The sequence below is a fragment of the Corvus moneduloides genome, chromosome 4, assembly GCF_009650955.1.
Source record: "Corvus moneduloides isolate bCorMon1 chromosome 4, bCorMon1.pri, whole genome shotgun sequence".
Taxonomy (NCBI): Eukaryota; Metazoa; Chordata; class Aves; order Passeriformes; family Corvidae; genus Corvus; species Corvus moneduloides.
In genome coordinates, this window is record NC_045479.1 from 74,491,009 (window position 1) to 74,503,804 (window position 12,796).

At 65.6% G+C, this 12,796-nt stretch overlaps 1 protein-coding gene across 4 annotated transcripts in view; it reads left to right on the forward strand.

Moving 5' to 3' along the window:
- Positions 1 to 3,534: 3,534 nt before the first annotated feature.
- Positions 3,535 to 12,796, forward strand: part of FLNC (filamin C) — a 30,502-nt gene continuing 21,240 nt past the window's right edge. For all 4 annotated transcript variants that reach the window (XM_032106578.1, XM_032106580.1, XM_032106579.1 and 1 more), the window contains exons 1-12: positions 3,535 to 4,710; positions 6,660 to 6,908; positions 7,206 to 7,303; positions 7,703 to 7,853; positions 8,397 to 8,515; positions 8,638 to 8,715; positions 9,274 to 9,436; positions 10,082 to 10,282; positions 10,721 to 10,858; positions 11,217 to 11,343; positions 11,737 to 11,873; positions 12,485 to 12,678. In XM_032106578.1, the coding sequence (XP_031962469.1) occupies positions 4,374 to 4,710; positions 6,660 to 6,908; positions 7,206 to 7,303; positions 7,703 to 7,853; positions 8,397 to 8,515; positions 8,638 to 8,715; positions 9,274 to 9,436; positions 10,082 to 10,282; positions 10,721 to 10,858; positions 11,217 to 11,343; positions 11,737 to 11,873; positions 12,485 to 12,678 (1,992 nt within the window). In that variant the 5' untranslated portion in view covers positions 3,535 to 4,373. The remainder of the gene's footprint in view (positions 4,711 to 6,659; positions 6,909 to 7,205; positions 7,304 to 7,702; positions 7,854 to 8,396; positions 8,516 to 8,637; positions 8,716 to 9,273; positions 9,437 to 10,081; positions 10,283 to 10,720; positions 10,859 to 11,216; positions 11,344 to 11,736; positions 11,874 to 12,484; positions 12,679 to 12,796) is intronic.

Genomic DNA, 12,796 nt, shown 5'->3' on the forward strand with positions numbered 1-12,796 from the left:
GTGTCCAGCTCTAGGGCAGAGATGGAGACAGGAGGGCTCAGGGATGGGGCCAGGGGAGGAACAAGGGGATTGGGTGAGCTGAACCCCCAGCCCATGTTTTACTGGGCAGTACTGGCTGGACTGGGCTGTACTAGATCATTCTGGCCTGTACTGTACTGGTTTGTACTGGGCTGTACTGTATCCTACTGGGCTGTAATGGGCTATACTGGACTGCACTGGGCTGCACCGCCCTGTATTGTATCATATGGGATTGTACTGTGTCATACTGGGCTGTACTGCTCTGGTCATACTGTACCGGGGTGTACTGGGCTGAACAGGGTCGTAGTGGGCTGTACTGGGCTCTACTGGATCAGGTCAGCTCTGCTGGTGCTGTACTGGGCATCCCCATGGAGGGGCACCCCCAAACAGGCATCCCCCAAATGGTTGCCACAGGGATGGTGATCCAGGGGACAGACACCCCACCAAGGGTCCCCATATCCCTCTCTGTGTGCCCACCGTGTTCCCCATGGAGCTGCGGTCACTGGGGACACCGAGGCCATGGGGCTGTGGAGGGGGGGACGCAACACAGGAGGAGTGGGGGCCACAGCAGAGCTGGGGCACAGTGGGGAACAGTCAGGCCTTGGCAGGGGCTGCCCAGGGAGGTTTGGGGTCCCCATCCCTGGAGGTGTTCAAGGAAGGCCCAGATGTGGCACTCAGGGCTCTGGGCTGGGGACAAGGTGGGCATCGGGCACAGCTGGGACTCCAGGGCCTTGGAGGGCTTTTCCAGCCTCAGTGGTTCTATGGTTCTGCGACTCTGGGATGGTGGCCATGGAGCAGGGAAGGGACTCAGGGGGCAGTGGGGTGGTGCAGAGCAGCCGCTCCCCCCGTGGGCGCAGCAGGAGGTGCTGAGTGCAGGGCTCCGGGGGCTGCAGCACCAGCCCTGCCAGGACCTCCCAGCGCCCACCAGTGCTGGCACCACCAACCCCCCGGCACCCCCTGGTACTGGCAGCACCCCTGCCACATGGGACCCATGGCCCCCACAGCCCCCCCAGCGCTCTGTCTGTAGCACCCATGGGACTCCCAGGCCCTCCAAGTCCCTGCTCTTGTGCCCTCCTGGATGTGGCCCCACACATGTCCCTGCTGTCCCCATGGCCATATTCCCTGTGTCCCACTGTCCCTGTCCCTTGTGCCCCCCAGCCCTGTCCCCCTTGTCCCCATGGCCACGTCCCCAGTGTCCCCCTGTTCCCCTCTCTGTGCCCCCATGCTGCCCATGGTCCCCTCCTCTGCTTCCAACCCCAGTGCCCAGAGGAAACCCAGGGACAGGGTGGGGGGACACGGGACTCGGGGTGTCACTGCAGGGGGCAGTGGCTCTGCTCTCTGTCTCCTCCCCAGGAGACACTGGCGGAGCCAAGTCCTTTGTCCCTTCATCATTGTCTCCACCATCATCTTCCTCTGCCCCGACTCCAGAGGGCACCGGGACGCCCTGCGAAGCACCCTGGCCCCCCTGGCTCCCCCTGACCTGCCCCGGCAGCATCCTGAACCCCCATCCTGGACTATACTGACCCCCCTGGAGCGCCCTGACTGCTTAGACCCTCCTGGACCACCCTTGACCTCCCCAAAAATCCTGACCCCCACGTCCCAGACCACCCTGACCCCCCAAACAATCTACTCGCTCCCCTTCCTACACCTGCCATGGGTTTGAAGGTCCCGGTGGGGGACCCCTTGGCGTTTCACCTCCACCCCCGTTGCGTGCCCCCCAGCCCCCTCCCCCGGGATATTTTGGGTGATGGTGTGTTGGGGTGCCCCCCCACCGCGTGCCCCCCCGGGTATTTTGGGTGCCGGTGCGTGGCTCTGACTCGGCAGGTTATTTTTAGGTGTTGGCGCAGGCGCCACCACGTCACCCCCCCCACGTCACCCCCCCACGTCACCCCCCTGTCACCCGTTGTCACCTCGGGGTGCACCCACACCGCACGCCCCCCCCCCCCCCTCCCACCGCTGGAAGCTTCCAGGGCAGGCACCGGAACAGGGGGGAACACGATACCCCCCAAATTACCCCCCCAAAAGGACCCAGATGTGGGTCACCCAAGTGTCCCCGCACGCCCCTCTCAGGGGTCTCGAGAAGGCCTCGGGCGTCTGGAGTGGGGGGGGACACAAGAGAGTTTCGGGGGGCAGCGGGGTTCAGGGGTCGCCCCCAAATATGACCGAACCCCCTGCCCAGGCATGTGTCACTGCTATGGGGAATGAGGCACGGCCAGGGGGACCACAGCTGGAGTCACCGGGGGGGAGTGGGGTGCAACCGGGGGGTGCTGGGTGGGGGTTCCACGCCGGGGGTGGTTCTGGGGGGGGGTGTCCCGGTGGGTTTCCCCGGAGGGGGATCCTGAGAGGGTTTGTGGGATCTCCGTTGTGCCCCTGGGGGCTGGGCGAGGATTTTTATGTGAGTTTTTCCGGGGTTCCCAAGTGGGAAGGGAGGAGTGAGGGGGTTCCGAGTAAGTTTAGGGGGCATCTTTGCGGGGTGTTTTGGGGTGTGTTGCGCTGCTGGGGGGCTGCGGTATTGGGGTGCCTGCAGTGTTGGGGTATCAAGGTACAGGTATATCAGGATAACAGGGTGTTGGGGTGCCCGGGCTATAGGGTGCTGGGGTTTTGGGGTGTCGAGGTTGCAGGTACTTGGGATTATTGGGGGTGGATTTTAGAGTTTGGGGGTGCCTAGATTTTGGGGTTCCAGGGTTGTGGGGTTTTGGGGCGTCACAGTTTCGGGGATGTCTGGGTGCCAGGATTTGGGGTACCAGTGTTTCAGGGTAGGGAGGCTGGGGTACTCGAGGGCCGAGGTTTGGTGGTGCTGAGTTTTGAGGATGCTGAAGTTCAGGCATGCCAGTGGTTCAGCATGCAAAGGGTTTGGGGGTGCCAATGTCTGGGGGCGGGGGGTGGGGGTTTTGAGGTGCCAGAGTTTAGGAGTTTGTGGCACTGGACTTTAGGGAATTTGGGGAGTTTTGGGGTGTTGGGGTGCCACTGTTTGGAAGTCTGTGGGTGCCGGTATTTTGGGGTGTTTCTATTTGTGAGTGTCAGTGTTTGGGTGTGCCGGTTGTTTGGGGTTACTGTTTTGGGGAGTTGGTGTCTGGGGGTTTGTGGGTGCCGGCGTTTTGGGGTGTCAATATTTGGGAGTGTCGGTGTTTGGGTGTGCCAGTGTTTGAGGTTACTGAGGTTTTAGGGATGTCGGAGACTTAGGGGCGCTGCTGTCTGTGCGTTTTCGGAACTGCTGGCATTTGGGAGTTTCGGGGGTGCCGGGGTTTGGGGGTCCGGGGTGTGCTGGGATCCGGGGTTTGGGAGGTGCCGGATTCCGGGGTTTTGAGGGTCCCGGAGTGCGAGGTTTGGGGAGTGCCGAAGTCCGGGGATTTTGGGGGTGCCGGTATCTGGGGGTCCGGGTGTGAGGCCGGGGCTATAAATAGCGACGGCCGGGCCCCCCGCCCCCTGACCGCTCGGGCGGTCTTTCCGTCCCTCCTGGTCGGTCCCTCCCCGGGACGGGGCGGGCCGGGCCGGGGCAGCGCTTAAAGCCGCCGCCGCCCCCCGGCCCCGCCACTTGCCGCCGTCGCCCCCGGCCCAGGAACCCTCCTGGAAAGCAGCGCGAACACTCAGGACCCCACCGCGAACCGCCGCTCCGGGAACTCATCGGAAACCGACCCGGGAACCCACCGGACCCCCCATCCCTCCGGGACCCGCCGCTCCGCTCCGGGAACCCACCGGGAACCAACCCCAGCACCGGGAACTTGTACCGGGACAGACCCAGGACACCAGCCCCCGATTCCGGGAATAGGGACGCCTACCCGGGACACCGGAACCGAGCAGCGAGACCCTCTCGGGACACCGGGACTGAGACGGGACCCCGTCCCCAGGCACCCGTACTGACCCCGGGAACCGGGACCCTCCCTGAGCACTGGGACTGACCGAGGACACCGTCCCCCATCTCCGGGAACTGGGACCCCATCCAGGACACAGACACCCACCTGGACCCCCACCCAGGAACCGGGACTGACCCAGGACGCCATCCCCCAGCACCGGGACCCCATAGCGGGCACCAGCACCCACCCAGGGCCCCCACTCAGGACACCAGCTCTGACCCAGGACACCGTCCCCAACCCAGGACACCGTCCCCCAGCACCGGCTTTGCCACCGGGACCCAGAACCCTCACCCCGGGCACCCACGTTGACCCAGGACTCCCACAGTGATTTGGGACCCACACCCACGGGACCAGGATCCCTTCAGGACACCGGGACTGACCCAGGACTCCCACCCAGCACCAGGAGTGACCCAGGACTAACCCCCCCCCCCCCCCACTCAGGACCCTCCACACCACTCAGCAAACCCCCTGCTCATCGAGGACCCCCCCAGCCCCTCCAGGATGAACTCTACTTTTGAGGCAGCACCGGGTGAGGACCCCGAGGAGCTCCCAGCCACCGAGAAGGACCTTGCAGAGGACGCGCCCTGGAAGAAGATCCAGCAGAACACGTTCACGCGCTGGTGCAATGAGCACCTCAAGTGTGTGCAGAAGCGCATCGTGGACCTGCAGCGTGACCTGAGTGACGGGCTGCGCCTCATCGCGCTGCTCGAGGTGCTCAGCCAGAAAAAGATGGGGCGCAAGCACCACCCGCGCCCCAACTTCCGCCAGATGAAGCTGGAGAACGTCTCGGTGGCCCTCGAGTTCCTGGAGCGGGAGCACATCAAGCTCGTGTCCATTGGTGGGTGTGCAAGGGGCATGCGGGGGGGAACAGTGTCCATGGGTGGGTGTGCAAGGGGCGTGTGAGGGGGGAAAGGGCGAATGTGCTGGAGGGTGGAAGAGGAACGGGAATGGTGAGTGTGCAAGGGCAGGGGCAGTGGTGGTGGAGTGGGAATCGGGTGACTGTGAGAACAGAGGAGCGAGGATGGGGCTGGCGATGAGCGTGCAAGGGCAAGGCCAGTGGACAAATGAGAAATGAGTGTGCAAGGGTTGGTGTGACGGAGGGATGGGAAATTGAGGGTGAGTGTACAAGGGCAGGGGTGGACAAGTGGGGATGTGGGTGAGTGTGTGAGGAGATGGATGAGTGTGAAGAGGATGAGAGTGCAAGGGTGGGGGATGGAGGAGTGGGACTGAAGGATGGCTGTGAAAGGGGCATGATGGACAAATGAGGATGGGCCCGTAGGTGAGTGTGCAAGAGTAGGGTGATTCATAAATGGGAATGGAGGATGAGTGTGCAAGAGCAAGGCCGATGGACAGATGAGAATGAGGATGATTGTGCAAGGGGAGGGGTGACAGAGGAGCAGGAGCGGGATGAGTGTGCAAGAGCAGTGGAGGAATGGGAATGGGGGTGAGTGTGCAAGGCTGGACGCAGCCGTGGGGCTGTGGACGTGTGCAAGGGGCGAGCGTGCAAGGGCCGTGCGGGCTGTGGGCTGACCCCGCGCCGGGCCGGGCAGAGCCGGGGGGGTCCGGCCCTGGTGCGAGGGGCCGTGCGGGGGGGCTGAGCTCACGCTTGGCTCGGGGCCGCGCGCGGTGAGCTCAGCGCGGGGGGGACCGGCCCTCGCACGCTCCCGCGCCCCTCGCGGGGCCCCAGCGCCCACCCCCACCCGACAGCTGCAGGGTGACCCCCCCGGCACGGGGGGAGGGCTCGCAGCCCCCCCGCACACACGTTCGTGCACAGCCCCCCTCGCACACCCGGGCCCGGGGGGTGCCAGACCCCCTCCCGCGGTGTCACCTCCCCCTCCCCACGCGTGTCTTTGCTCCCTCCCGTGCCTCCCCCCTCCCCCCCCCAGATGTGACCCCAAGTTTTGGGGATCTCCCAGGTGTTGGCTCCCCGGGAGCTCCCGGCGGGGAGGGGCTTGTCCCGCCCACTCCCACATCTCCCCCATTTCCTCCCTGAAACGCGATCGCTCGTGGGGGGAAGTGGCGGGGGAAGGGAGCGGGGGAGGGTCCGCTCCGCAGGGCGGTGGGGGAGGGACCGGGATGCCTCGGGCCCCCTCCCCCCCCCAGCCGTCCCCTGCCTCAGTTTCCCCATCCTGGCACTCAAGGAATCCCTTGGGGAGGTCAGGGGTGTGGCACCCCAGGGTGCCGCGGGCGGTCAGGGGACCCCCAGGGTGCTCACTTGGGGACCCCCCGGGTGCTGCCAGTGTTGTGCCCCCACCAGGCACTTCCTGGCAGGCTACTGGGGTCCCCCCGCACGGTGTAGGGTACTCGGGGAGGACATGGGGCAGTGTCAGGGAATCCCCAGGCCCACAACAGGGACCCCCTCCTTTGCCCCGGGGCGTCGGGGTGTTCCCAGGCGGGTGTCGGGGTTCAGCCCTCACTTCCTGTGCCTCGGGGTGTCCCCAGGAAGGTGTTGGGGTGCAGGGTCCCGTGGCACTGCCGCGGGGTGTCGGGGTCCCTATGGTGGTGCTGTGGGGTTTCGAGGAGCCCCAGGCGGGTCCTCCCATTATCCCCCCTTCCCGCAGACAGCCGGGATGGGACCCTGAAGCTGATCCCGGGCTCGGGGCTCTCAGGGTGCGGGGATCCCCCCGGCGGGTTCCACAGGATGTCGGGGTGCCCCGGGGGATGGTGTGGAGTGTCGGGGTCTGTAGGGTGTCGGGGTGCCCCCGGCAGGTCCCGCAGGATGTCGGGGTGCCCCGGGGGGGGTTCCGAGGGATCTCGGGGTTCAGCCCCCTCGTTTCGCCCCCGCAGACAGCAAGGCAATCGTGGACGGGAACCTGAAGCTGATCCTGGGGCTGATCTGGACCCTCATCCTGCACTATTCCATCTCGATGCCGATGTGGGAGGAGGAGGACGACGACGAAGGCCGCCGCCAGACCCCCAAGCAGCGGCTGCTGGGCTGGATCCAGCACAAGGTGCCGCAGCTGCCCATCACCAACTTCAATCGCGACTGGCGTGACGGGAAAGCGCTGGGAGCGCTGGTGGACAACTGCGCCCCGGGTGAGGAGCGCGGCGGGGGCAGAGGCCATGGGGGCGCGGGGGGCGTGGGAGGGACAAATGGGGGGGAAAACTGCGCCCCCGGTGAGGAGGGAGTAGGGGGCGGGGGGTGCTGGGGGCAGAGGGTGGGACAGGGGTCAGCTGGCAGGGGTACTGGGGGGTACGGGGTCCAGGCTGGCTCGAGGGGCACTGATGGAGATGTTGGGGGGCACTGGGTGCAGAAGGGAGGAGGCGCAGGATGGGGGGATCAGGACGAGGATCAGGATGGGGGTGCACTCCTGACCCTTCTGGCCCCCCCAGGTCTCTGCCCAGACTGGGAGAAATGGGACCCCAACGAGCCGGTGCAGAACGCTCGGGAGGCCATGCAGCAGGCAGACGACTGGCTGGGAGTCCCCCAGGTATGGGGCACAATGCGGGGCATGGGGGACGCTGGAGGTCTCCCGGGTACAGGGCGTGGGGGGGGCACTGGCTGTCGCCCAGGTATGGGATGCAGGGGAGGAACACGGGGGGGCACTGGGAGAGGACACTGGGGGTGCAGGGGTGTGCCTGGGGGGCGTCCTTGGGGATCCACAGGGCTCCCTGGGCATTTGGGGTACCCCATGGCACCTGTGGGTGTGGTAGGGGTGTGGGTGTGGGGGGATTCCCCAGCAGGGCGGGGAGGGTCTGATGGGTGTCGGGGGTCTCAGGAGGGTCAGGCAGGAGGTCCCTCCTGGTAGTGGGGTGCATGGTGCACCCAGCAGGGTCCTCCTGGGTGGGGGTGCTGGGAGGGTCTGACCGGTGTTGGGCTTCTCCCCCAGGTGATCGCCCCCGAGGAGATCGTGGACCCCAACGTGGACGAGCACTCGGTGATGACGTACCTGTCCCAGTTCCCCAAGGCCAAGCTCCGGCCGGGGGCCCCTCTGCGCCCCCGCCCCCCCCAGCCCGGCCGTGCACGTGCCTACGGGCCCGGTACGGAGGGCTCAGGGAGCTCAGAGGGGCATGAGGGGATGTGGAGGTTTGTGGGGGCACCAGGAGGCTGGGGACTTGGCACAGATGGGACACATGAGGGGCACGGACCCCACACAGGGGGAGGTCAGGGCACATGGGGGCTGGCACAGGGGGCACACGGAGAGGGGTACTGGGTGGGGGACATGGGGAGGGCTCAGGGGGAACCCAGTGCAAGAGAGCACCTGGGGGCTATGGGCTGTCAGGGCATGGCAGTAAACCATGGGCCCCCCCCAAGCCCAGGGACTCCTCTCCAGTCCTGGGGTGTTACCTGTGCCCAGGGACACCTGCGGGACATCCCAGGGTGTCCACCTGCACCCAGGGTTCTCCAAGAGTCCCCCCATGCCCAGGGACCCCTCAAAGTCCCCTCGAGCTCAGCCACCCATACTCGGGAGACCACCACTGACAATCTGGACCCCCCTGCTACCACCAAGGACAACCTGGGGCCTCCAAGTCCTGGGGGGTTGTGGGATGCTGGGGGTTGTGCTCACTCCCCCCACCCTGCAGGCATCGAGCCACAGGGGAATGTGGTGCTGCGCCCAGCCCAGTTCACGGTGGAGACCCTCGAGGCAGGGACGGGCGAGGTCCTTGTCTATGTTGAGGACCCCGAGGGACACACTGAGGAGGTACAGGGGACCCTGGCTCCATGTCTGGGGAATCCCCCCAGTCTCCCTCTCTGGGAGACCCCCCAGTGCCCCAGCTCTGTGTCACCCCCTCTCCCCGGTTTTGGGGTCTCTTCCCATCCCAGGCCAAGGTGGTCCCCAACAACGACAAGAAGCGAACATACAGCGTCACCTATGTCCCCAAGGTCGGGGGGCTGCACAAGGTGAGCCCCTTGGTGACCCCCCCAAGGCACCCCTTCTGTGACATCCTCTTGCTGCCCTCCCTGCAGCACCTCTCATGATACCCCAGAACACGCCCCCTGTGATGTCCCCCGTGACACCCCCACCCCATGACACTCCCCCACTCTCAGAGTGGTGGCTGCCCCTCCCACACCCCCCCGCAAGGGGGATGAGGGACATTTGGCACAGTGGGGTTTGAGGGTCCCTGGGGGGCTCCCTTGGGGTCTCCTGGGGACAGCCCTGGGGTGCCCCTATAGGGTCCCTGGGGTGCCACACTGAAGTCCATGGGGGAGGTGTTGTAATGGGGGGGACCCTGGAGTGTCCCGTTGGGATTCTTGGGTATCCTATGCATTAGAGTCCCTGGGGGGGCAATAGGGAGTCCCAGGGAGGTGGTCACTGCTGGGGGATCCTCTTCAGGTTGTCATCCTAGGGGGGATCCCGGGGATGTCTCACATGCTGTCTCCATGGGAGTCCATGGGGGATGTGGTGCGGCCATGGAGGCCGTGGTCCCCTGATACCCTTGACGTCCCTGTGCCCTCCAGGTGACAGTGCTGTTCGCGGGACAGAACATTGACGGGAGCCCCTTTGGGGTGACTGTGGGCATGGCTCTGGGCGATGCCACCAAGGTGACGGCACGCGGCCCTGGCCTGGAGCCCGTGGGCAACGTGGCCAACAAGGCCACCTACTTCGACATCTACACTGCAGGTGGGGGCACGGGGGGAGCTGTGGGTCTCTGGGGACATGTCCTTGTGGTGGTGTTGCCATGGCATGGCCAGGTGACTGGGGATGTGCCTTCATGGTGGCATGACCATGGCATGACCCAGACACTTTGAGGACGTGTCCTTGTGGTGGTGTGGCTGTGACATGACTTGGTGGCACTGAGGTCATGTCCTCATGATGACATGGGGTGGCCTGGTGGCTCTGGGGATGTGCTCTTGGAGTGGCAGAGCCATGGCATGACCATGGCATTATCTCATGGTGGCTTGGGGACACGTCCTTCTCATTCCAGGGCCAGGGCATGGCCAGGTGGCTTTGGGGCCATGTCCTCAAGGTGGCCTCAACGTAGCATGATTTGGTGGCTCTGGGGCCATGCCTTCATGGTGACATGGCCATGGGGTGGTCTCATGGTGGCAGGGCCATGGCATGGCAAGTGGCACCAAGACTGTGTCCTTGTGCCGTGGCCATGGGATGGTCTGGTGGCTGTGGGACCGTGTCGTCAGGGTGACAGGGCCATGGCATGGCTGGGTGACCCTGGGGACCTGTCCTCATGGTGGCCTGGCCATCTGATGGCCTGGTGGCTCCCCATGGTGGCCTGGCCATGGTGCTGACCCCGTGTCCTGGTGGTGACAGGGGCTGGCCCGGGCGATGTGGGGGTGGTGATCACGGACCCCCAGGGCCGGCGGGACACAGTGGAGGTGATGCTGGAGGACAAAGGGGACAACGTGTTCCGCTGCACCTACCGGCCCATCCTCGAGGGACCACACACCATCTGTGTCACCTATGCTGGCGCTCAGGTCCCCAGGAGCCCCTTCACTGTCAACGTGGCTGAAGGTGAGGCTCCCCCCAGGTCCCCACGTGGCTCCACAACATTTGTGACCTCTGTAGCTAATGACAACTATCAGAGGCCCCCTGTCACCCAGCGGTGACCACGGTGGCCCCAAGGCACCCAGTGGTGACCGTGGTGGTCCATGACACCAATGAGTGTCCACGGGCGAACCCATGGTCCCGTCACACTCCCCAGGGTGTCCCTCTGGCACCCCTGTCCCCGGGGTGTCCCTGTGTCACCCATCAGTCCCAGGGTGTCCCCAGGGGTTGGTTCCTTGTGCCCCTGAGGACCCCATGGCACTCCCTTGTCCCCACGGCATCCCCAAGGCATCCCCATGGGCCCCTCCCAGCCCTGGGGACACCCCATCCCTTCCTGTCCCTGGGGTTCCTCAGGGACCTCCCAGTGCCCGATGGATGCTGGTGGGTGCTAATGAGAGTTTGCAGCCTGCACCCCCTCAGCGGTCCGGGCCACGGGCCGGGGGCTGCAGCCACGGGGGGTCCGAGTGCAGGATGTGGCTGACTTCAAGGTCCTGACACGGGGCGCGGGCAGTGGGGACCTGCGGGTGACTCTGCGGGGACCAGGTGCGTGTCACTGTGGGGGAGCACGGTGGGGTTGGATGGTTGGGGGGCACCATAGGGTTCTCCATGGGGGGCCCGTGGGTAAGGTCCCACTGGGGATCCCATGGGCTGAGTGTGTGGATCAGGGTTCCCCATGGAGGGATGGATATAGATGGGAGACCCATGGGGAGTCTAGGGTTGGGGGACACCGGGGGGGGCCACGGGGAGGTGGGTGTGTGGGTTAGGGTCCCGTGAGGGTGTCCATGGAGGTTGGATGGTTGAGGGGCATCCTGGGGTTGACCATGGGTGGGGGGGCACCATGGGAAGTGCGTGGTTGGGGGGTGCTGCTGGGGCGGGTGCCCCGTCTGACCCCCTCCCACAGGGGGCACGGAGGAACCAGTGACGGTGCGGGATGTCGGTGACGGCGTCTACGAGTGCGAGTATGTGCCCCGGGTGCCTGGCAGCTACCAGGTGTCCATCACCTGGGGGGGCTACGCCATCCCCCGCAGGTCAGTGGCAAGTGCAGGGGTCCTGGCAGGGGGAAGTGAGTGGGGTGGGTTTGTGCGGGGGGGAGGAGTGGTGTACAAGCCCCGCCCCTCACTGCCCCTCCACCTCCCCAGCCCATTTGAGACGCAGATGTCTCCCTGGGGGGTGAGGGGTTTTGGGGCATGTGGGGGGTGTGTGTGGGGTACAAGCCCTCCCTTATCCCCCCAACCTATTTGAGGTGCAGGTGTTCCCCCAGGGGTGGGAGATGTTTGGGGGGGCTGGGGGTGCAGCTGTGTGCAGGTGTAGTATAGCCCTCTCCCCCCTATTCCCCCCAGCCTGCTCGAGGCGCAGGTGTGTGGGAGTGAGGGTGTACAGGTGTGTTACAGCCCCCCCTCACACCTACCTGTTCCCCCCAGCCCGTTTGAGGTGCAGGTGTCCCCCCAGCCGGGGGCACAGAAGGTCCGGGCCTGGGGGCCGGGGCTCGAGGGCGGGGTTGTGGGACGCCCCGCAGACTTCGTGGTTGAGGCCATCGGCACTGAAGTGGGGACCCTTGGTGAGCCGGGGGGGATGTGGAGGTGGGGGGCACTGTGGTGGGGACCCTGTGTGAGCCCTGAAGGGGGGAACATGGAGAGAGGGTCAGGGGCACCATGGTGGGGACATGAGGACAGGGTTGGGGGTAGTGTGGTGGGAACAGGGTGGGGAGCTACATGGTGGGGACAAGAGCATGAGTGGGTGACATCCTGCTGGGGACATGGGGACAGAATGGGGGGGGCGCCATGAGGGGATACAGCACTCTGAGGGGTGTCACTGTGGCGGGGACAAGGGCAGGGAGTGGGTGAAACCCCACTGGGGACATGGGGACAGGCTGGAGGATGGGTGCCATGGTGGGGTCCCCAACTGCTGGGGTGACACAGGCACACAGAGGTGGGGACATGGGGCAGGCTGGGGTTGGGGTTGGCCCCAGTGGGGTCGTGGGGACATGGGTGGTGCCACCCTGGGGACGTGGTCACAGAGAGGGGACAATGCTCTCAAGGTCCCCACTGTGGGGATATAAAGACATGTTAGGTGGCACCCTGCTGGGGGCATGGGCACAGAGCGGGGACAAGGATGGGGTCTGGGGCTCCTGGCATGGGCACAGGGTAATGGTGGCTGCGGTGCCCCCAGGGTTCTCCATCGAGGGCCCATCCCAGGCGCGCATCGAGTGTGACGACAAGGGCGATGGCTCGTGCGATGTGCGGTACTGGCCCACGGAGCCAGGGCTCTATGCTGTGCACGTGGTCTGTGACGACGAGGACATCCGGGACAGCCCTTTCATGGCTGACATCCGCCCAGCTCCCCCCGACTCCTGGCCCGACAAGGTGCTGCAGCCCACGGCAACCCACAGATCCCCACTGTGCCCTTGTTCCCCATAGTGCCCTGCTGTGCCCCACTGCACCCCATTACACCTCACCTGTGGGTGCTGGGGGTGCAAGCACC